At 35.9% G+C, this 26,031-nt stretch overlaps 1 protein-coding gene and 1 long non-coding RNA gene across 2 annotated transcripts in view; both read right to left on the reverse strand.

Annotated features, from left to right (window-relative positions):
- The window catches only part of jak1 (Janus kinase 1), a 38,822-nt gene extending 18,366 nt beyond the window's left edge, over positions 1–20,456 (reverse strand). Inside the window, exons 1-5 of the mRNA XM_027146298.2 lie at positions 20,264–20,456; positions 14,157–14,362; positions 7,355–7,478; positions 2,698–2,839; positions 2,179–2,342 (exon numbers count right to left, since the gene is read on the reverse strand). Coding sequence (XP_027002099.1) covers positions 2,179–2,342; positions 2,698–2,839; positions 7,355–7,478; positions 14,157–14,355 — 629 coding nt within the window. The 5' untranslated portion in view covers positions 14,356–14,362; positions 20,264–20,456. The remainder of the gene's footprint in view (positions 1–2,178; positions 2,343–2,697; positions 2,840–7,354; positions 7,479–14,156; positions 14,363–20,263) is intronic.
- A 3,161-nt stretch (positions 20,457–23,617) lies between these two features.
- LOC113642693 lies at positions 23,618–24,999 on the reverse strand. The gene is made up of 2 exons (XR_003440643.2): positions 24,626–24,999; positions 23,618–23,993 (listed from the first exon to the last, which is right to left on the reverse strand). It is a non-coding gene; the product is annotated as an uncharacterized LOC113642693 (long non-coding RNA).
- Positions 25,000–26,031: the final 1,032 nt, after the last annotated feature.

The following is a 26,031-nucleotide window of genomic DNA, read 5'->3' on the forward strand; positions in this document are numbered from 1 at the left end:
TGCGTTGATTAATTTATAGAGGCTTATGTATGCAGTATAATAATAGCAAATTATAATGGCTTATGTATGGAAATGCATTCTTTGGCATTATCTAGAAGGAAATCTAATCAAATTCTAACATACTTTGAAAGCTTACTGATGCTTTAAGTCTGATGCCACATTGAAAAATGTGCACACAGAAAAAACTAAATTACTTCAGAACACTGTTAAACTTCAGACTCTTGCATTTCCCACATTTCTGGAAAGTGTACCTCAACAGTTCAAATAGATTTTTCAATTTGAACAATTCAATTAATTATACCTATCATTACACAATGACACTGTAAAATGACAGTTGTGAGTTTAGTAACTTGATAGCATCTCACATACACACAATCAAACTGCATAGAAACCCTCAGGGGAATGTCACTGAAACATAAAAACGTTGAAATGAAACGATTGGCATCAAAAGGCCGCGCTGCAAAACGCGTATCCTTAAGATAAAAAAACAGATAAGAATATGCCAAAATCTACAAAGATGAGTTTGCGTTGTTCTCAAATATCCAATGTATACATTGCACAAAGGTTTGAAGATCGCAATCTACAAAATAAACAGGGTGGAGAAATTCTCAGACAATCCAGTATGCCAGCTCATCAGAGCAGTGCTGTAAATCAGGCAATAAATACATCGACTGGAGCTCTCGTCTGTGTCCACAGTGCAAATAAACACAACAGCATGGCAGCAAATTCAGAAATTTTTTGCTCTAAGACAATGGCTTTAACGTTGAGAGGACTATGAGAGACATGTGCTCTGTGTATAATGTACGGTGGACACAATTTAATTAAAGTAATGTTGCCCGAGTTTTTGAAAGAACCCGAAGATGAAACCTTCCCTCGTTAATAAGAGTTAATAAAAATGCAGTGCTTCCCACACACGGTCACCACCCTGATAAACTAATGACTGCCAACATGAACCAGGCTCAACGTCAGGGAGAGAAAGCGTGGTAAAGTGAAGGGAGAGGGAAACGCTATAGAAACTAAGAGCGATCTCCCACGCTTTTCAATATATCGGGTGTGGCACGAACACATCGAGGGCACAGAAAGTACAGCCTTCTTTTATGTTTTGTTTTGCTGGTTTTCTAAAGCACATATACGGGTACTGAGCACTGTGTATAATCATGTGCAGCTCGTTTGAGCAATCCCATTTTCACCCTTATCGCCTGACAGTTACCGACTGTGAGGACTAGCATGTGTTTCCTTTGAGATGTAGCCAACGTACCACTTCGAATGAACACTAACCACTTCGCAAACATTAACTGCCCTCTTCCACATAAATAAGGTTGCAGCTGTCTACAACTGTCTTATGATTCAATTCAATTCAAGTTTATTTGTATAGCGCTTTTTACAATAGACATTGTTTCAATAATGTCTTCATTATGACATGAAGAGAGTATCCTATTTTGCTCTCTTCGATTCTCTGGAACAGAGGCTGTGGCAACAAAACAGGTAAAACTCTCATGGGATTCAGATGCAGCTCCTCTGTTGTAATAAAATAAAAATAAATCACACAACCTCAAGTTATCGCAAGAGGCAAAAGGCATCTGATACATTATGCCAATTCAGATTGATATTTCATGTTGCCAACGATATGGGGCGGCACGTCGAACGCTCTTTCAGCTGCATCACACTGAGCAGCGCTTAAGTTATTAGTTCACTCTCTTCATTATCGAGCACTGATGAAGATTGTGATGATTTATTCCACTATCCAGAACAGTCCGGTTCCTCTCAAGGACTTCAGCTTGCTCCAACATATTATAAGACAACTCAACCTTCATATCCAGCTATTGTGTGAGATTAACATTGATAAGCTACAACTAGAGGAAATGCTTATTTATTTGAGAAAGCCATTTGAGTTTATTGGGAACAAATGTTGAAATGAATGTCTGAATAAAATGGGAAAATTCTAAGTGGAGTGATTATTATGAATCGATGTGAAATGTAAGATACTTGCAGATAGAAAGTTCCATAAAGCAGCTTTAAATGTTATGGTGGTGAGTCGTTTGTAAAATATATAAATGAACAATAATAAATCAGTGATCATTTTATGCAAACTATACACTCAGACACCAAAAATCGTTTGTTCTAAATTTTGGTCTGATATGATTTTGCCCAGCGTGAATAAAGTGCATGAGGTGTCACCTGGTTTCAGCCCCAGATCCTGACAGAGGCAGGTTGTTGCTCTTGGCATGATGAGTGATGGCGAGGACAGCCATTCCCAGGCACTCGTTCTCTATCTCATGGTGCTCTGCTTCATTCTGGGAGATACGTACCGGTGCCAGGCCCCTCAAAAAGTCATACTGTCCCTATCAAAGGCACACAAACGCAGGACAAAATGAATAGGAACTCTATTATTGATGTCTACCTGCTTCGATGAATAACCTTCGGACGTTTCAAAAACCACCCTGAGAACAAAGGACCTGAAATTTGACCATAAAATAAGCAAATGTACATTAGATAGTAACCAAGTACCGATATGAAAACATGACTCGGTGAGGATGATTTGAATAACCACCTAACCACAATGTTCAGAATGTTTCTACATGAGCTTTGTTTACTTTGATAACGTTCACCTCCACAACCTAACAGTCCTTTCGTTGATGTTTGTTTGTTTGTTTTGTTTTTGTTGGTTGGTTGTTGTTGTTTTTTTTTTAGACCTACCTGAGAAAAGAGATAGTCAAGGGATGCAGCATCAAGCAATGGTGTTCCATCTGGATATTTACATCCCTTCTGTTTGCTCAAAGAATGGCGCCACACAGGAGACTTGTTTTCAGAGGTTCCGTGCCAGTTTGTGAAATAAAACCTATGAGAATGGAGACAATGATTTGGAGTACATACGCATGTACTGTATGTTCATGTGCAAAACAGCATCAATGATAGCATATAATTATAGCATCAATGAAAAATATATAATTATAGCCTATTGGTACATGTGGACATATGACATACAGCAATATGTACACAGAACATACAGTGTTACTGTCTCATTTTTTAGGAACTCTGAAAATAAAAAAAATTAAAAAAGGAGAACCTCCAATTTCTAATTCATGCATTAGACATGTTCCTCAGTATCTAATACCATCTATGGCTATTTATTTTAACTTTCCACTCACAGAGCACATTATTTTAAAATGCATCATGTTCAATTTGTCAATAATAGAACTCAAGAAGAAGAACTTTTTTTTTTGACTTGTGATTTCCACCGCTGAAAGACAGACAGAAACAGAGAGAGAGAGAGAGAAAGAGAGAGAGAGAGAGAGAGAGAGAGAGAGAGAGAGAGAGAGAGATACAGACAGCCAGACAGACAGACAGATAGATAAATCTACAGATAGATAGATAGATAGATAGATAGATAGATAGATAGATAGATAGATAGATAGATAGATAGATAGATAGATAGATAGATAGATAGATAGAGAGAGAGAGAGAGGGGGGGGGGAGGCAGACAGTAGATAGACAGATAGAGAGAGAGAGAGAGACAGAGATAGACAGACAGAGAGATAGACAGATAGACAGAGAGATAGACAGATAGATAGAGAGAGAGACAGAGGGAGACAGATACAGACAAACAGAGAGATAAGACAGTTCGAGAGAGAGAGAAAGACAGACAGATCACTTGTGGTACCCAGACCCCACTTGAAAAGCCATAGCAGTAGCAAACTTTTGTAATAAACTACCAGAGTCATGAGCACGGGATTCCCCGTGCTCATGAGTCATTAATTTCATACAGTGCGGTACAGCAACGTATTTGACGGTCCTATAAAAACACAGGGACTAATCCAGTGCTGTTTGTAAATAATCTGGGTAAAAACACCACAGAAGCGCCACATGAGCACAGAATCATTGTAAACAGGAAGTAACACATCAGAAAGCCACAGCGGAAGAGTGTAAGTGCAGAGGTGACCATAACATGTTTGTGTGCACAACAGGCGCACTACAACTAGGAGAACGTGGTTCCAAACCCACAAGTACCTTTCAATAGACCGATTCACTCTTATCTTAGTTTCAGTGCTAAAAAAGGGAAAATAAGGGGGAATTTGAAGACATTCTACTGCCTAAGATTCTTCATTCTGTTCCATAAAGTGTTCAGGTATAGGAGGGACAAACTGACCTAAAACTTTTCCATTATAAATATTTCCATCACGTAGAAACAAACACTCTTCTTTCAAACAACAATTAGATGCAGAACAGTCTATTTTCTGTGAACACAATCACAAGCCCAACGAGACAAATGACCGAATGCAGTTATATCCATGTTAAAGATAAACACTAAATGGTTTTAAATGTTAACTTAAGCAGTGCTATTAAACCACAAAGCTACAAGCAGGAAATTATTACCCAAGAATTAATTTCATTAATATTTGTTTTATAATAGTTAGTTAATTTATAAACAAATTAATTTCCACAAAGTCTAAACCCATTGACCATCGCATTGACACGGATCCATGTAATGGCTTCCTTTTGAGTTTAACCATTTCTGGTGGAAAAGTAAAGTTGACGCTACTCTATAGCTGAAATGAGGATGATTTATTCGAAAAGATACGTCCAACTAGTGATGTTACCAGTGACACCGAAGCTCCGAGGCGTCTGTCAAAAAAATGAACCGATTTTCATTGAAGCTTTGTATCGAAGCTTGATTCGTTCTGGCAAAAATCACGTGGCCAATGACGTCCGAAGCTTCGTTTCACACACACCCATGTGACTGCTTCGTTATCTGAAGGTTTAAAATTGTGCGCGACACGCGGCGCACCCTCGTGTGTTGTATTGGTGTATTACATGGAATCTATTACTGTGTAGCGAGTTTAGGAGAGTTTGTTGTTGTGAGATGTCAATGGAGCCTGTTACAAAAAGATCGCGCTCTGAAATGTGGGAACATTTTCATTTGATTTCGCCCAATAAGGTGGATATATATGGTTTTGTTGTGAAGCCTGTATTTATAAACTTCACTCATCATTGGGCAATTATACGATTCAGTGTAACATTTAATGTCGTAAATTTTGTCATATATATTTATTGGATAGTAGTAATAAGTTGAAAAATGAAAAGGAATGCAAGAAAAGCCTTTTGTGCACCACTTAATAGCATGATCTTTTTTAAATGGTTCACACTTTATACTTTTGAGACAAGGCCTATCCATAATCTGTTTTTAGATCCAGTGTTTGATTTGCTCCCAGCAGCTGGTCCATAATAATAATAATAATAATACATCATCCATGTTGAGGCATTTTCGTGCAAAGCATGATCATCTGGCCAAGATGTAGCCAACAGCCAAGGTTAAAGCCTACTTTTAATTTTATTCACTTGTTTCAGTTTTAATTATTTGAATAATTAAGTGGTTTAAAAATGCTGCTGTTATTTTATTATTGTCAAAATAGGAACTCTCTCTCTGTCTCTCTCTCTCTTTGGCATGGCAAAAACTGTACATCTGTATTACCAAAGCATTTGCAGCTGTGCTGCATACAAATAGTACCAAAAGTTAAATTTTAAAAAAGTACATTGTGCATAATTAAAAGTAAAATAGTAAATTATAGAAATACAATAAGAACGTTCATTATTGTGTTTAATATATTGATTTGTTTATTTATTAATCTATCCTTAATTTGTCAATCCATTAATTTTTGCTTCTAAAATTAATACGTTGTTTGGTTGTGGAACATTTTGTGATAGCACTTTTACCAGCCGAGGTCCTCATCGAGCTCTGATTGGAAAAGCTTCGAGTAATGAACCTTTTTCCGATAAGATTGGGTTGAAAGCTTCACTGCTTCAAGAAAGCTCAACTTCACCATCACTACATCCAACTCCACATTGTGCATATAGGTCAAAAAACTGTCTTCCTTCTCACCTCCCCTTGCCACATCACTTCCTGTCTAATATAGCTACCTATAGGAAGTGTCAAGGTAGGTGCAACTCTTCCCATGCACCACAGGGGGAGCACAAAACACCACAAACAAGTATACATGAACAATGAGATAGTAAACAATAAATTTACAATATTAAACACATATTTGACTTTATGGCTCCTAGAATCCATATCAGTAACATGCACCAGGTCATGCTTATGATTTCTGTCGCCTTTTTAAACAGCAGTTAAAATCTTCGCCGTACGCTGGAACCATCCAAATCATCGTTTTACAACCTGAAATGAGCCGAGTGAATGAGAACCGTAAAACATGAAATCCACAACGGCGAGCTAACGCTTACACATTGATTACTAATGTTTAAGCTCTAACCCGACATAGAATTTCTGTCTAGTTGGGTTTAAATGTGGTGCTTGGTGCTTGAATGTTGAAGTCTCTGGTGAGGGTTTGGTTGTTCTCCAAATTTCGTGTGAACCTGAACTGAACAATCACCATAAGGAGACTGAACACAATCTCACATTGCTTATAAAATGTCGATAAATGGTTCATGTTAATCAGACCCGCTTCTTTATTTATTAGGCAATGACTCTAAACAACGCACTTCCAGTGTGCTGCTTTCACTGCTCTGCTTTGGAAAACACTGCATTGCAAACGTATCACTTGCTTTGCACATTTATCCTTCATCTAATAGAACCATGGCTCTGAAAGTGGGATTTGGAAATCACCAGAATCCCAGAGTTCTATGATGAATATCCAGGGGTCCCAGACTGTATTACATGACTGCCATGAATATTACAATCAATAAGCATCAAATTGTTAAGGTCATTATAATCATTGTCATAATGGTTCGCTGAAAAACAATAACTGAACACAAGTGTAATTGCATCACCTTTAGACTATACGCGGGTTTAATAAACCCATTAAGTGTCACTAATACGAATACTAGAAATGTTTCAGATCTGAGTGAGTGGAAAGTTCAGGAACATAAACTTCTTACAGCATGAATTAATTAATAGATTTAGACTTTAATTTTTACAGTCAGTAACCCAGTTAGGTGTAGGAACTAAATGACAGATTTATTTTATGAACTATTCAGATATTAGCGCTATTATTTAAATGTGTACAATGCTATACAAGTATACAATAAGAGCCAGAGAGAGAGAGAGAGAGATTTAGTTCATCGTGGTATTAAGATACTATAAACGAGGGGAAAACGGGGGGTTTGGGGCAATAGAAAGCAGGCGTAAATGGAGATTATGATGCTTTTAAAACTGAACATGAAATTACTGTTAAAAAAAACTATTGACCTGAATATGAAATCGTACCCAGTAAGAACGAGAGATATGATGCTGATACTTAAGATCCGACATCTAAACCTGAGTGCTGAAGCGGTCTCCGATAATGTCGGTACAGTATTAAGGACGTATTGTCTACTGTCAAAAACACTTGGGTTTTCTTACCTCATGCGGTAGTGAAGCTTAATACTCGTGTCTTCGGTGATCTTAAATACATGATTGGGTGCATACCAGAGCGCCTGGCTCTCTTCATACAGGGCAAACAGGTTATGGCACAGGGGTGAAATACCTGCAAAAGTAACACACAACATTTAGGAGAAGAATTTTATTATTTTTTTTAGCCTAGACATGAAAATGTGTGAAGCGCCAGTAACTACACTATGGACAAAATGTATTGTAAGGCATTTCTATTTAAAGAGCGTTAAGATTCGGTTGTCATTGGCTCTGTAGTCTGTCAAACTGAAATAGAAAATAACCAAGTGGCTAACTGTATCAGCGAACTTGAGATAAGCGATGCACATTTCTAAAAAAGGACAGTTAGTTATTTCTTGATGGTGCCGTTTGTTTGTGTTGAGTATTTGAAGAATGAATTCATTTAGCTAAAATTTATCGGTCGTTTCTAGTCTTGCTTATTTGGGTAATAATGGGTAGCGAATATTTTGATAAAACCTGACACTGCTACCTAAAAGTGATTTTCCCACAGACTTGAATGTCTGACACTCTGATTAACTCTCGTATCAAATCCACTGAGTTTATAACCAGATAAATCTTGTCAATTCATCTGGAATCTTTAAATACTGTTTTCTCCTACAAAATTTTCCAGTTCCTTTAACTAGGGTTAAAATGATTGTTCTGGTTATGAACATTTATTGGCATGGGTTTTATATTCAATTTATATTGAGGAATAAGCGAAATGTGACAGCACACGGCGTTGTTCAATACACAGAGCGGTAATGATACTACTGTACCACACAGCATTGGGCGCAAGAAGCTGTTTTCAAGTTTTAAAGAACATAAAAACATATTGACAAATTCCACTAATACAGGCTTCTAGCTTAGATATCAAGAAGCTAAATCAAGTTATCTGAACAATGCAGGAACAAAAGCTTGAATGTTGTATCATGCTGAGTTCATGTGAACATGACTGGTGTGACAGCCTGATATCTGTCTCTCCCTTTCTCTTTCTTTCTCTTTGTCTGTTTCACTCTCTTTCACAGGGCACGGAGAAAAACAAAACAAAACAAAACAAAACACGACTGCACCATTTCACTCCTTAACAAGTAACAGCATGATACAACACACTTTTATTCACAAATATCTGGGGAGTGAAATTTAAACTTTATTGCATCGGTTAACTTCTTAGTCAAACAAACCGTTTGACTAAAAAGTTATTAAAAAAAGTTATGAAGGAATTATCAAATATAATGACAATGATCAAATATAATGAGGCCTGTTAAGTTTAGTGCTTAAGCTCTTTACTTTTTGACTTGTTAAGATAGAGAAGGCGAAAGGCTGAGGGATTTGGTCCAGTTAAAAAAAAAAAGAGGTAGAGAGAACGATTTACTCAAATCCACAGATTTCAAGCTTCTTATATATTTAAGTTATTTAACATAAATTTGTAATTCCAATTGGTTGTTACTTTAATACTGATTAACAGCAGAGGATAAAGTCAGTAGATGTTAAATGTTCCTCGCAAGTTTGCTTAATGTTATACTGAAAAATAAATTCAGTATAAATTCAGTAAAACTAATGCCCAATACGACCGTTTCTTAATTACGAGCCACAATGAAGCCGACTGATGAGATTTTATTCATTAATCAACACGAATAATCAACTATTACTTTACTTGTGGTTTAAATATGTGCAAAAGAGAAACATTCAGGAAAACCTTTTAGAACTATTTATAGTCAAAATTTGGCCATGTGTCGAATTTTCCCAAGCAGCAGAAAATTGTCTGAATTTGAACTTAATTTTAATCACGGTTGTACAAAGAAATCAAACAAAGGCGATCACTGAGTTAAGCGCTACATGTAAGCTGCGATTTGCACACAATTTCTTTTCTGAGATTTTGGCAGTCGTAATGCATGTTAACATACAATTGGTTTCAAGGCCTCTTGTAAAGCAACTGTGTTTGTCTGTGATGTTCTTGCATAAATTTCCTTTTCCTCTCTTACTACCCAGCCCCGTGTTGGCCTCAAGCACAACAGAGGAAATCCTCAGCCTGACTGTAATACTTGTCAGCCATTTTGTGTTTGAGTATTGATTGGCAGCCAAATAAGACACATTCCATTCCACTTAGATATCCCAGATGAAACCGAACTGCATGGAACGGAAGAAGAAAACGCAAACATCAACAAGAACACTGCGCTGCTTTTACACAATGGCATCTGTATGACAAAACGCTGCTCACAAAACTATAATACAGAGCAAAACTTTGTGCCTTCGATTGGCTTTGTGTATTTCCATATGCAAAACTGTACATGGAGCTTTCAAACTATTTAATGGTGTCCTTTTGTGCTTGTGATTGGAAGCAGATAAACCATACAATGCAAATATTCAACAAAACAGGGTTTATATATAGAAAAGTATAAAAAAAAAAAACAAGCCCTGAAAATAGCCCTGATAGAAGACGGATCTGGCACGAAGGAAAGTTGATCCCCATAAAAAAGGCCACGACATTAAAATGGCATTTAATAAGGACACAACATTTAAAAAAAATTGCCCAGAAAGAGCAAATCTCAAAGCAGGAGACAATTTCTGAATGACTTAATTAAATGAATACATTATTAGCACAATACAAATATATATAAAACTATTAAGTGATCTAGTCTAATGTATTATGTATCTAGACTAGTTTCAAATGGCACAATAGTGAAAGATCGACAAACTTTAATTACTGTATTTTCCATACTATAACTTTTTTCCTCACGCTTTGAACCTTGCGGCTTAAACAATGACGCGGCTAATATATGGATTTTTAATTTATTTAATTATTTTTAAAAAAAATTTAAAAAACACACATTCTGTGACATGCTCAGTTTTTTTGGCGGCATGAAGCTTTCATTAGACCAATGAAATTGCCGAACAGGTTAAAGGTAGGGTCTCCGATGTTTGAGAAAACTGAGTCGGGACCACAAACTAAAAATCAAAACAGACGTGTAGCCAATGAGCAGAAAGGGACGGGTCTTGTCAATATGCGGCGGAGAGAGTGTTCAGTGCGCATGTGTGACATTAGCAGGAAGCGGTTTTAACATTGACATGGAGGATAAAAACAAAGAAAGAAAGCGAACAAAAGCTTACGATTAGGCAAGAAGTAGAACACGGTTGTAGCTGCCTCTCTACATTACTACGATAGAAAAGAGGTGTTATTTGTGTAGTAACAGCGTTTAGCTCAGGAGTTGTTGACTCGGGAAACACGAATCTGTAAATATGAGGCCAACTTCCTGCTCCTTCAGTTCTCTCCAGCCCTGGAAAGCTGATCCTATATTAACACGGTCCTACTTCTTGCCTTTTAGGAGGAAGATAGTGACCAATGACTTTCTTGGTAGGTTACTGTTTACTGCAAATTTTTTATTTTTTGGTACAAGCCGTGTTTCGTTAAAGCATGTGTAAAGTTAATTGGTTTCAATTTACCTGTAGGCACCTGCGGCTTATAGACATGTGCAGCTTATTTATGTTCAATAATAATTTTTTTTAAATTCGGTGGGTGAGACTTATATACAGGTGCGTTCGATAGTCCGGAAATTATGGTAAAAAAGAATTCAGAGATACTAAGATTTTTAAATTATTTACTGAAAACTTAAAAACAATTATTTACTCTTTCTCCAAATGATTCTCAAGTCCAATCAGTCTACAAATAAAGACCTACAGTATTTTCCGCACTATAAGGCGCACCTAAGAGCTTTAAATTTTCTCAAAAATCGGCCGTGAGCCTAATAATCCGGTACGCCTTGTGTGTACACCGAGTTCCAAAAATCTGTAAATTGTTGTTGAGTGACTTTGGTAAGCGCTCCGCTTGATTGACTGTCGGACCATTTCCCACTGAACGAAGATTTCCCAAAAATGGCACCAGTGAAGAGACATGCTTACGAGGCACAATTCAAACTACTATCGGTTACGCAGTTGTAAATGGGAATAGAGCAGCTGCGAAAGAATCCAACATCAATAGTAGAGTAAAGTTCACCTAAACTCACTGTTTTGCTTCTGTTACCTTTTTTGTAGACCGTATGTTTTAGCATGTGCCTTATAATACGGTGCGCCTTATGTATGGGTTAAGTACAGAAATAGACCCAGTAATTGAGACTGCGTCTTATAATTCGGTGCGCTGTATAGTGCGGAAAATACGGTACTTCAAAATAAACAAATAGATAAATGAATAAATAAAGAAACAAATAAATAATAATAATCCAATACATCGACGTCACCGATGAAGTGAATTTAGTAAGATAAAATGTTTTTTTATACAACAGACTCTTGGCTCCAAATCTATTAATCCCCTGAGCACAATTATGTGGGAAATGATAACCTAATAAAAAAAAATTTCGAATTCAGCTGTAATATCATACAAATCCATTAAATTGAAAAGAACACAACAGGAACAGAAGACCTTCAGCTTAGCACAACGAGTACACGGTTTCCAGACTTTCACTAATGAACGAGCTAAACCCATGCAAATATACTCTAGAGCTCTCACCCAAACTGCAAATGTGTTGTGTTGCTGAGTTCTCAGATCACAGATCTCGGTGGTCAGAAGGTGTTTATGAATGTTCTACAACAGCACAGGCAGATATTAATTTACTCATTCAGACTTGGAAATAAAAAGCTTTAAATTCGCCAACGTTTAGAAATGCTACAGAAAGCTCATTATTTTCATTAACGAAAAACGCAATCTATGTTGTTCCAGAGAAAAAGCTTCACCAGTTAATGACATTATTTTTTTCATTCTAATGTTTATTCAATAAACACTAAACCCAAACTGTTTGAAATTCATCACTTTCTACACATCTGGATACAGGAAGACGGCTGCAGCAGGGTTATTGCACGTGGCGTGAAAACAGGAAAATCCGTGAAGAAAGCATTTTTCCTGTCATTCTGCAAGCAACAAATCACAAAATAATAAACAAAAAAGCTCAGAAAATGTTACAAACAAATTCCATTTCGGTTTAAGGCTTCCCAAGGATTGCTTGTTAGATAAGACTATCATATGTAAATATACAACATTAACCATGACTTTCATTCTAAATGGGCTCCAAAGAAACAGGGGTCATGGACCTCTCAAGCAGGAATGTACAATAATTTCTGTTCGGAACGAACTCACATGAAAAATAAATTATTCCTAAACCCTGATCGTTGCTCCATGGTGAAACATTCTGTAAAAGTAAGGTTTATTAAACATTAATAGAAGCCTCCAGTAGCATAGAGCTTTCCACTACACCACATTTCTCTTCCAACAGAGAGGAAATAAAACAAAGATGCTGATGAGCGAACAGCTATTGTTAGTGGTTATACAGTAAACGTTAACAGGAACTAACCGCTTTTAAAAACTTTAACTGTAATATTAAAATGAACAAAAAAAAAGCATATTTCAATGTATAAAAACTGGTCAGGCAAAATCTGTCAATCGTTACATTACAAAATCTCTCCTCCTTTCCTATCACTGTAACACATTTTTCTCTTCTTTCTATCAAAAACCTCTAACAGATTCCCTTCTCCAGCAATCTTACTACCTTCCAGCTGAATTCTGTGCCTTCTATGAGGCTGCAAAACATCTCATCTTACTAGACTTCCTCCCTTTTATCACTGTTAATGTAAACAACCCCATGATATCTGGTAATGTACCGAGTGTCTTCAAGACACCAAGGGATACACCCATGAAAAAGCCCGATACCACAGACATACGCAACTGACAACCAGTATCACTTCTCTCTTTTGCTTCTTGAATCCTTGAAAACGATTACAATTAGCTCTCTCGTATTTTTTCCCAGGACGGTTTCTTATGCTAAAACAAATCTGGCTTTAGAGACGGACAATCACAGTCGATCACAAGGCTCTCCTGTACTGTATATCCTCAGGGTTCTTGAAATAAGTGGCACAGCTTGGCTATGGTTTGCTTTCTAAATGGAGAGGCACTCATTTAGGCAGGTCACATGGAGGATATTCACATCTCACCGTGTAGTCGCTTCACTCGTGCCCCCAGAGCTCAGTACACTGTCCTGTTCTCTTCACTCTCAGTACCAGCTCTCTTGTTCACATCATATCTTCACAAATCAAGCCCAAGCTGCTGTATATACCTGGATATGCCTCCCAATGTAACTCCCAGATCACCTTTGGGTACTCCTGGACCACCAACTTGCCTCACATGCTAACCTGAATTAGTCACACAAGTTTCTCTTTTAAAGAGGAGAAGGATCAGGTCATTTCTATCCACAAAGGCCACTCATGCGCTTATTAAGTCACTTTTCTTCTAAAGATTGGTCTACTGCATCTTCCCCAGGGCTGGAAAGCAGCTTCATGAATTGTTTGTAACCTTCGCACTAACTGAAGTGCTATTATTATAGCTAGCTCCTGAACATTTAAGGGTTTTTATGCATTCACGATGACAAAATTTTTTTCAAATTTGCTCCTCATTCACTTCGTCCAGGGTGTATCCTGTCTTGATGCCAGATGACGCCTGAGATAGGCACAGGCTCCCCGTGAACCGAGGTAGTTCGGATAAGCGGTAGAAAATGAATGAATGAATAATAGAATAGACGATTTTATTGCCTAATGAAGTATTAAATTGTTATTTCATCTAGTGGCAGAGTATTGACAATACGAGTCTTGCACGCTAAAACGGACAAAAGATTAAAAAGATTTTCGGACAAACTACTGAATGTTTTCTCTGAGCACACACACTAGTAAGTTACAGATCCGTTTGCATGCGGTATGGATCGACTACACGCTGCTGCATGTGTGTCTGTGTACTTACGGCATCTCTTGGCGGCCTCTACACACAGGTCCTCGGCTGTGTGGCAGCCTTTAAAATACTCAAGTTGGTGAGTTTCAGGCGTGTAGAAGAAAATCTCAAGGCCTTTCATGACGGCAGGGACGGCCAACTCCACCTTCTTCTGTTTCTTCATCTTCCCACACAGCTGCCTGCCCAGCTCCATGACTACTAACTTTGGCATTCAGACACTGCACCAGACAGACAAAAGAAATGGAAACGAACACATTAGAAATGCAGTCAGGCATTTAAAACCCTGTTCATGAGCTACTAGCTAATGCCAGCTAATTGAATCATTTTCTTAGCATGTATATAAAATGTATTATTATTATTATTATTGTTATTAATAACAATAATAATAATAATAATAATAATAATAATAATAATTAATAATAATAATAATAATAAGCTCATCGCATTGAGGAAATGGCTATTGTTTTAATAAACTAAATTACAAGTGGAAAAGGGTATTTTCCTCTCCAAGCAGTGTCACATGGCTCACACATTGGTACTGTTCGTGAAAGTCAGCCTCTTTATTGCTACTTATGCATTATTATTATTATTATTATTGTTATTATTGTTATTAATAACAATAATAACAATAATAACAATAATAATAATAATAATAATAATAATAATAATAATAATAATAATAATAATAATAATAATGCATAAGTAGCAATAAAGAGGCTGACTGGAAGCACTTTCTTCAAACAGATCAAGGCTATGCAATTAATTGATTTTTGTTTCTTCAAATAACAGCCATAATTGACTGTGATGACAGTGAGCTGGCTAAAGTTCTTGAACAGGATAACATTCCTCTCCTGTTTTAACTGACATTGGCACATTAATTAATATGTCTGGCTGGTTAATTAGCTTCTGAAGAGAATAGTGAAGGTGTAATGTAAAGGTTTACTTATAAAAATCACAATTATTCAGACAGTTTCATAAGCTGGGGAAGTGACAGTGTCACACACATAGCGACAGTGTCACACAGTCTGCCATTGGCCTGTCCAACTGAGTGAATTATGGGTTCAAGGTTTTTTAGTTGTTCTCAAGGACAATGAAATTGTCCGAGACTTTCACGAACAGTACCAATGTGTGAGCCATGTGACACTGCTTGGAGAGGAAAATACCCTTTTCCACTTGTAATTTAGTTTATTAAAACAATAGCCATTTCCTCAATGCGATGAGCGATAGTGTTAAATCCAAGTTCTTCAACTATAACTCTGGAGTATAATCAGCGTACGTTATCGATACACTTAAAGTGCAATTAAACTTTAATCATAGAAAAGAAACCACCTCCGCTCAGTTATGTTAAGCATATATTACATGTATATTACATAATACTTATACTTATATATATTATTTATATTTATACTTATACATACATATATATGTATGTATATATATGTCTAGTAGTACACTGTGTGTACTGACTATGTATGAGCACATTGCATCCTTTCCACATTTTCCGCATTTGCACATTTCAACTGGTACTAAGCATTTTGCACATTTTTTTAACCTGTTTGTAAATTGTTCTATTTATGTTTCTTAACTACTGTATGTGAATGGTTCTGCAATTTCTGGAGTTCTCTCCCAAGAATTTCACTCACCATGGCACATGTGCTATGGTGATGTGACAATAAAGGTGACTTGACTTGACTTAAAAGATTTCTATACCACTATGATGAAAGCAAATTCAGAACCAATACAGAAAAACAGTTAGGCTGAAAAACATACAAGTGACCAGGACAACAAAAAGGTAGCCCTGACATAACCTGACATGAAGACACAAACCAAACCAAAGAAATATTCTCTAACCACCTCTGGAACCAGCTTCTAAACAGTTCACCTGTCCGATCATCTCTCTGGCCATAATGTTCTAATAAAACAAGTTATTCGACACAGAGCTGGTCTTCAGAATATTGATTTATTCTGGAATATTGATTTATTCTTTATTCCTCACTGGATAGAAATAAATCATAGAAACAAATAGAGGATTTTTTTTTAAATCTCAGATTAAAGCCAGTGTCATGGTTATCATGGTGGCATTTGAAATTCATGGTGTGAATTTGCTTGTCATGTTTGCTTTCTTGTCATGTTGCCAACTGCAGTGTTTATGTTACTGTGACTTTCTGTGAAGCTGGAGATGATATTTCTTTTGCATTTATTTGATTACTGTATGTTGTGCATGTAAATGTAGTCCCAGTGCTCATGAAAATCATGCGAGGTGACTGAAGTGGAACCACAACATCCAGCATTATAACACTTGGCCATAATACAATACTCAGACAAATACATCCACTGTATCCCTGACAGTGGATGTATACAAATTGTTTACTCAGACAGTGGCGTTATTCATGTGAGATAACCAAGCCAAGTGCATAAAACAGCTGACATTCAGTGCGTGAGGCTTTGAGGTTCACGGATCTATTGTGATGAATTTCCCTATTCCCTCTTATAATGTTTTCTGTGACTCTTGTGTTTTGACTTCCTTCTCAGTGCTGCTTTCGCCAACAAAGCCTAGAAAAAAGCAGAAGTATTTTTGCTTTCACTTTGAAGCTTTGAACTAATTCAAGTACAGAACAGAACCTAGAAAAGTTCGGAAAATCTCATAAAAGTTTTTTGCAGCCTGGGAGCCGTTTTCATGCAATCAAAGTATTTAAAACAGCAATTAAAAAATCATTTCAGAAATGTCATTTTAATTTTAACTCTTTTACTGTAACACCTCTACTTTCACTGTTCTTAATGAGATAAAAAAAAAACATCAAGTGCATATGAATAAAATTAGTTTAATTAACATAAAATGCATTCATAGGTTCAACATGATCTGATCAGCTGTTTCCACCAGAGTTCATGATGAATCCTGAATTTGTGAAGCAGTGACATTTCCCTGCTCATTTACCCATGTTCTTTTAACACTACAGTAATTTCTTCCTGTAAATAAGATTATATAACTAGACTTACACGGACTCAAAATAATTCGTAATTAGAAAGTTGTTTAAAAATAACATTGAAGAAATAAAAACGTGTTTTTTTAATGTAAACTATATACTACGTAGTATGTTCTCTTACATCTGTCTGACCAAATACAGTATTTACGTTTCAGTGTGTGTTTATGAGAGTTGAAAGTGACAGTAAATGTCTGAATAGGATATCTGTATTGTTCCAGTTTGCTGGCTGATTGAATGTAAGTAAACAGGTGTGTTTAAGTTCACACTCTGGTCCATTAAGACACGTGGCAGTGTTTACCAGGACTGCAGTGTTTACCTTGAGCTCACATACAAACACGAACCATTTATCTACATGTCATTCATTACTTGTTATTTGTAAAACAAAAAAATACATTAATGGGCTTGCTAGGCACCGCAGAAGGGTGGCTGCTGCAACAACAGGATGCACAGCGTGTTAAAGCTTTGAGCTTCTAATCGAAAGATTACAAATTAAAATCCCAGAATCGATGAATTGCAACTGTTGTGCTCTTTAGCAAGAACTTTAATCCCTGTGACGGTTACATCAGTGTCAACCAAAAAGGACTAAAATGTAAATAAGGAAATGAAAATAGTGAATTATAAACTTAATCTATAATCTCTAAAATCATCTCTATTACGTGGTATTGTCGTTTGTCTTCAACATGTCAGTGATGTTTCATCAGGCACACTGCTGTTTAAAAATGGACATGGATTAACTTTGTTATTTTGAGTTTATGTGGTGTGACACCTTTCATATAATTTGTTTTCTATAATGGATGATTAAATCATTACAATAATAAAATCTTGAGCTTCTCATTTCCTTTACTTCTTTCATTTACTTCTCAATATTATGGATAATATTGAAACTCGAACTTTCACAGATCACATTTTAATTAGAGACAAGTTAAAAAATTTTATAGCTACTGAGTTTGTATTAAAACAATTTAATTCAGGTAACCAATACAACAGACTAATAATTATAGGAGCTGAATAATATATATAATAACCTCGGGTTATCATAAATCACACAATTCCTGGCACCTCCACACTTCCCTGGACCCCACTTTATCTTATATATAGCATAACCTAATCTTAAAGTTTGTTGGTGGAATCTGCAGCTTTGAGTGCCGTACATGTCACCATTGTTCTCATTTCCTGTAGGCGTCAACACACAATTGCGCTGCTAAAGCAAGACTCAATCATGCTTTCACTGCTCTCCACCCTGAGATGCTTCTACAGGTTGATGTTGGTTATCTGTATGATTCACACAGGCATTTGTGTGCACGAAACAAATTAAATACCATCCTTCCTTATTAAGCAAGTACAATGATAGAACAGGTTCAAACAGTGGCACTTTCCCAAAAACAATTTAACCATCAGCACAAGGACTAGGACTGAGTTCAACAGGCTTAACATGATCCAGAGGTTCACACACAAACACACATAGAAATTAGATTGAACTAGGATGCATTGCATACTTCTGTGAGTTTCTGAGCCAGTATCATCAACTAAAATGACTGTCAGAAAGTATACACTGCGTGTTTAATAGTCTCCATGTCAACAATATGAAATGACTAAGCTTTTGAGAGCTTTCCAGCCTTAGAAATAATTTCCTATCGAGTCATTCCTAAAACAACTTTCTCTTTCGAACTCAAACAACTAGTGAAGCCAAAATTAAAACATACAAGCGAAACTTACAAAAAAAAAAAAAAAGCCTACAATAAATTTTAAGACCCACGTCTCATTTGAACGAGCCTGCGTTTATAAAAAGGAAATGAACAAAACCTATGTTATAAAGCAGATCATCTGTAAATAGATTTGGGCTCAATCTGAAAAACAAATGTGTAGAATGCAGTTTCAATTTGTAACCAAAAAAAGAATAATACAATGTCTGAGAAAAGAAGAAGTGGCTGATACTTAATGGCCACTACAGAGCTCGGAAACCATGGCTAACCAAAGCTGACCTTTAAATGTTAAAACAAATTACCAACCCACACTTAAACTACATTTTCATAATTCTTGCTAACATTATAGTGCAAAAAAAGAAAGAAAAAAAAAAATGACGACGACGAGAAAGATTTTTCTCTCTTCAGAAGCCAAAGCAAACATATTCACTTAAGTTATAATGTCTCCAGGCTACAGTTTAAAAAAAATATACCTTACTAATGATGGCTTTAGATTACTCATATTTTCAGTTTACTTCTGGGGGGAAATTATTATTTGTGTATATTCATAAAGAGATCCATTAAACCTCATAGTAAACAGCTGATTTTATGATATCCACTGCACCTGGTTTATAATTAATCGTGTCATTATTTAACTTTGTTAACAAAATAGGAATATAGAAATCTATTCAACACTTTCTTATATAAACTGGTTCATTTGTGCCTAAAATATGGCAAGAAAATTTGTTTATTTAAACAAAAACTTTACATAATGTTACTACATGCTTTAAATGGTATATTTAAAAAAGTTGGGGGGGGGGGAAGTAAAACTGTCATAAAATATAAATAAATAAACAAACAAACAGATAGATAGATAAATATATACAAATAAATAAATAAATAAATAAATAAAAGACAACTAAATAGATACATACATAAATAGAAAGACAAACAAACAAATAAAATGAGTTCCTGCTTGGTTCTTGGTGGTTTTTTTACTACCAGTAAAATTAAAAAGTACGAGCAAATAAAACCACAAACAAAGTGTTCAGGTCGTTTGTAGTTATTATACTTAGTTAACTCGATAACCAGCTAGTTGTTTAAAAGCATTGTAGTTAGTTTATAACTAGTTTGAACTGATTCTTCGAATAAAAAGCACACACCTGTCTACACTCACGTCGCCTCTCACAGCAGCCGAGTAACGAAATCTCTTACATTCGATAAATATTTATCATTTAACACAGCTACATGGTTTTTATTGTTCACCACAAAGTCAGAACGAACATCGGACATCTAAAGCAGAGCACAAACCTATAGAAGAAATAACCCGATAAATGACATAAACAAGCCCAGAGAGAGCGAGTGAAACAGTGAGGGAGGAAAGTTAGCACAGCGGCTAACGAGCTAACGGCTAAATCCGCTAAAATAAGACGAGAGATTTTCTCATTCTTACCAGGCAAGATAAAGTTACTTCCGTCCGTTTTTAATCATCATCCAACAAAGTAAAAACCTCTTTGTCTTCTTATTTGATGGAATATTTAATTATCTCGCATGTAGAATGATTATTTTCCGTTAAAAAAGCTTTACTTTCCTGACAGACATAATGTACGGCGACTCTTCCTGGCTGAACAAACAAACCTTTCCTATCAAGAGTCTATAGATTCCCGACAGTAGGGGTTTACCGCGGACGCGTTAGCAGCGCCTATTGGTTCGACGAAACGTCAATCAATTATTAAACCAATCGCGTTTCTGTTAGGGAGGGTCTACATCTGCATAACTGAGCCGTCACATTGACAGAGTTAGTTCAGTTCTGTGCGCGAGGACATCATATTCTTTATTTATTATTTATACACAGTTTTTAAATAAAACCCTATTAGTATCATTTATAAAATTGCAATGCGATCTTAAATCGAGAAATCGAGAAGAAAAAAGGGTTCTTATAATTGAACAAACAAAATAATAAAAAGAAATTTTAATTATTATTATTATTGCATTTTATTTTCTTATTATTCTTTTGTTGTTTACTAACTTAAATCATTGCATCGTTATTGTTTATCAACACCAGGACAAATTTTGTTGAATCACTATAACTAATTAAATACATATATATATAATTGTAAAATAAACCTACCACCTACATTTACAGTCTTATTAGTTGTTTATTGTTTGACATGGCAATTATTATAAGAAATTTAAACAAAAACAATGAATCAACTGCTTTTGTTGCAATCAAACATCTGTATTGGCCTTTATTGTGTGAATTTATTCAATTAAACCAAAATAATAACTATATTATGCATTTCTATAGGTACCATATTAAACTGAGCCTAAAGAAAGCCTTCGTTCAATTAAATACAAGTTTATACATTCTACTGATACACCTGAAAAAATATGTATTGTTTCTAACACTGTTCTATTGTAAAGAGTACAGCACAGCTTGAGAAAACCAACAACCTTGTGCCACAGTGTAATCCATGTTAAGCCTGTTCCTCTTTAGGTCCAGCACAACAAGGCAGCTCATATTTCTCTGACGTGGTTGTTCTACAGTCTGCAGAAGGTCTTTAAGACCAGGAGTTCTAGACTGCCTTCCAAGGGAGGGACTTCCCGTCCTCACAATCAGACGAGTTGCCAGAAACTGTGGGCTGCAATTTCACAAGAAGCCTGGTGTGGCAGAGCACTTAGAGTTCTGGCACAGATCAATAACTTATTGATTGAATGCATGCAGAGACTTTAACAATTCACATCAGAAATAGCCTGAAATACACAGCTATAAATGCTCTCTCATTTGTGGATATCATCTTATTTCAGCATATATAGATGTGCATACATACCTTTATTACATTGATTAAAAAAAAATTAGATCATGTACTGGCAGTTATTTGTGTGGTTTTGAAATAGATAGACAATCAATAGCAATAGTCTATATACAGCACGAAATGTGATACACTAATGCACAGTGACACAAACAGAAAACGCTAAAGTCCCACAGGAAACTCCTAACATTGGATGAGTCAGAGACTCAATATGGTAGTGAGAGTGTAGAGTCATGAAGCTCAGCCAACGGCAATATTTCTAGGCTTCTACAAGGACATCGAAACAAGGGCCCTGAGCGGGAACTATAACCCATCTATCCTATAAAATTTGTGATCAACAGGAAAAGTGGAAACGAGAACTGGAAATGGGGCAAATAAGGAATTAAAAAGTAGAAATGAGCTTTTGACCTAAACTTAATTTGCACTGATTCCATAGTCATAATACACATTTGCAAATAAATGAACAGAGTAAAAAAAGAGCATGATACACATAAACCTGAAATTTACAGATGAATTTTAGGGGATCTCGGAAAGTTTTTTTCTGCAGCCTTTATTTATTTATTTGTTTGTTTGTTTGTTTGTTTGTTTATTTATTTATTTATTTATTTATTTATTTAAATACATTTATAGATACATACATACATAATGTTTCATTTTCTTTGCTGAGGTTTGAGATAGATTTAAATGTAAATTAAGCACTGACATAAATGTGTGTGTGCAAGGGAAAAAAACATGAAAGAATTAGTAAATAGTATTTCATTTAAAAACAAATTTGGGGGATTTCCAAACTTAGAGCAATGGTATGAAACAAGGCCAGTCTTCACATAATAACAGTACCAGTATGTAAAAAAATAAGTTTAATAGAAATTTCATAACTTTATAGACCAATAAACATAATGAGGAGATAAACAATGAAGGTATCTTTTATTGTACATTTGTATAGGATTCAACTGTAAGCATAAACAGAACTATGTGTGCAATTTCAGAAAAAAATATTTTTCAGGATTCATTTAGGTTAACTAATTCTAATAACCAATAGCAATAATAAAACCAATCAAATGTGTTATGATAGGAAAAGCTTCTTCACAAGAAACAGATGTCAAGATGGCTGCCATCCTTCAGTTATCACAGTACTGTACCTTTAAGATGGACAGCATCAGCACTGTGATAACTGAACAAGGGCAGCCTGTCACATCAAGATGAGCCAAGAAGGGTCCATCTTCTTCATCAGAAACCTCACCTTCTGCCATACTTTATCCAGCATGAGACTTACATAGATGGGACATACAATTGACAAAAATGAACATGCTCTGTAGACAGGATTGATTAAATAAAAACTCAATGTTTAAAAACTCAAAAGAGGAAAAGTATAGTCCAAGTATAACTTTTAGAAATGTAAAATGACTGTGCTAGATTTTTATTAAAAAATCTGAATATTTCATACAGCGTGTATGTAATCCTTTTGTTCTGTTTAGGTGAAAATTCCCACTTGTTTTTAATCATTAAACAATTATTTCCTATGCAAGGAAAAAAATATATTAGCAACAAACTTAATGTTTGACTCATTTTCTGTACTTAACATGTACATAAAAAATGCTTCAGGGAAATATGCTATATACACCACTTATTTATATTACAAAGGTTATTTGGACTTGAAAATAAAATCAGTGATGAAATATAAATCATCAGATTTTCATATTAAATAAAAATGAATAAGTGAATCTTCACTATTCCACTACATCCATGTCTTGCACTCTTGTCTGTTTACAAACACTTGCTACCAGGAACATCCCCAGGCATGAGAAGTAGTTTTGCATCTTTAACTCTTCTTTACTATATTCATAGTTGGGTATTTTCCAAATTATTCTCTATTTTATCTATCCAACGTTAATATAACACATAAACAGTATATTCACTGCTAAGAAGCAAACTGAACATAATACGTAACGTAACATAATACGTAACATTCACATGCTACAGATATTCAGAAAAAATTAAAATTATTTTATAATTTAATCAGGGTTGTTATCTGCTGTAAAGAAATGCAATTATTCATTTTATTTATTTTTTCTCATATTATTCATATTCAATACAGGTCAATAATTAGACATATAGATTTATATATCACTGAAAGACTGTAAACATCACAATATATACCAACAGATAGCTCGTACAAACCCCTCCACCCTCTGTCACGTCCAGCTTGTTGTTATCGTGTAGGCTCCGCCCTCCGCCCTCCGCCTCGTCCAATCGCGTTTGTGCGCTCGGCTTAGCTCCACCCACACACCCCCTCCCTCCGCGCAAATCTCTTCTTGTAAACAAGTCGATCAGCTCGTTAGGGGTTTTACTGTCACGAGACGACTTCACAACCTGCCAAAATGACCTAACATCGAGTATAACATATCTGCACAACATTTAAACAGTGGCTAAGTAACAAATAATTAAAATTCCTCCATGCATTTACCACGTTGCAGTAATGGATTTATTTTCTCTTCCTCCTTCATTTTTTGTTTATAAGTGTTTATGAACATCAAATCTATGCAAAATTATAACTACAATAAAAAACAAACAACTAAAAAAAATGTGGTTATATATTAGTAGGTCATGTGAAGCCTCAGATATCTTGATATCTTGATATAAAAGCATGCTGGAATGCCATGCATGCGATGTTATGATCTATTAAATGTGTCTAAAACGTGTGTTTTGTTTTTTGTTGTTGTTGTTGTTGTTGTTTTGCAAAGCTTAATAAAAGATTAGCACAAGGATCATTAGCTTAAGTCATTAATAAAGCGTTATTACTACATGCTATGTTCTTATCTGCTAACGCCCAGTCTCGCGCGCGCGCACGCACACACTCTCACACACACACACACACACACACACACACACACCCCTCTGATACGTTCAAAATAAACATCACATATGTCCATAAAGACACAAAACACTACATTGTCAGTCGAGCAAGATGAAGTCCATATCTATCAGCTTGTCCTGATACTCACCCTGGGCTCGTTTTCCTGCTCGGCTCGCGTGTTTACATGAATATCTTTAAATGACGCAGTAGCTCAAACCGAGCAGCGCAACGTGACGCGGCGCCATTTTTGTTGTTGTTATTAAAAATCTCTGAGCCATGTGACGAAATTAAATCAGCAGGCTTCCGGGTGCCGAAGCTCGAAGTGCACCAGGGTCCTTCTTGTGGAAAATACTCCGGTTATTGTCCTGTATGAGGCTGTAAAAGAAGAAGAAAAAAAGAAAAAGAAAAAAAAAATCACCTGGCATAAAATGTTTTCAAGGCGCGCACGTGCCTGAAAGCGCGTCGCGCGCACATCTGCCCCGTTGTGATGTCACCCGGGGCAGAAGAGGCTCGAGTCGATGAGATGCGCCACAATTTATTTAAGTAAAAAGCGGATGGAAGCGGATTTAAACCGGTAGCACGACGAGAATAAAAAATGTATATATAATCAGAATCAGGTTTATTGGCCAAGTGTGGAATTTGGTTCCAGATGTTTATTTATATATATATATATATATATATATATATATATATATATATATATATATATATATATATATATATATGTATATATACATATATATGATGAATAGTCTTCCTGGTGGTGTTCGGGGCTCAGACACACTTTCCCAGTTTAAATGTAGGTTAAAAACTTATCACTTTAGCCAGGTGTACCCATAACACACAATACATCCCATAATATTGGGTTCGAATACATCTGACTAAATGCACATCATCATCTAGTGCTTGGTAATATTATGAACAGCAGCTACGCTGATTCCTCTCCACTGCTTCTGTCTTTCTACCCATCCCGAGGCATCCGGACATTGTACCAGCTCCGACTGTCTTCCGTGTCATGAAGATTCTGGACCTTCGCTGACATGAGGCCGACTCTGTGAGGATCCTGAGGCATCTAGAGATTTTCCAGCTACAGTTAGACTCTGCTATACTAAAGAGGAGATGCCAATGCCATGTGGTCTTTGAGGACAACAATCTCCTCATCAATACAACATTTATCAGACAGCATATTTATAATCACACCCTTCAGTGTAACCCATAGGAGGATAAGGTTCCCCTTTGAGTCTGGACTCAAGGTTTCTTCCTTCCTTCCTTTAGTTCAATTTGGGAGTTTTTCTCCCCACAGTCACCTGAGTCACCTCAGACTTGCTCATTAGGGATAAATACAAACACATTTAAATATATCTAATATTAATGTTGAATTTTTTATTATATTATTCTTTATATTATTCTTTATAATAACCTTTTGTTCTATCTGCTTTGAGACGGCATCAATTGTAAAAAGCTCTGTTCAATATCATATTAATAAAACATCCAACATAGAAATTGTACCCTAGGCAAAGGTTATAGACTCCACACTCTCCATAAAGCAAAGCA

Source organism: Tachysurus fulvidraco, chromosome 5 (genome assembly GCF_022655615.1).
Source record: "Tachysurus fulvidraco isolate hzauxx_2018 chromosome 5, HZAU_PFXX_2.0, whole genome shotgun sequence".
Classification (NCBI taxonomy): domain Eukaryota; kingdom Metazoa; phylum Chordata; class Actinopteri; order Siluriformes; family Bagridae; genus Tachysurus; species Tachysurus fulvidraco.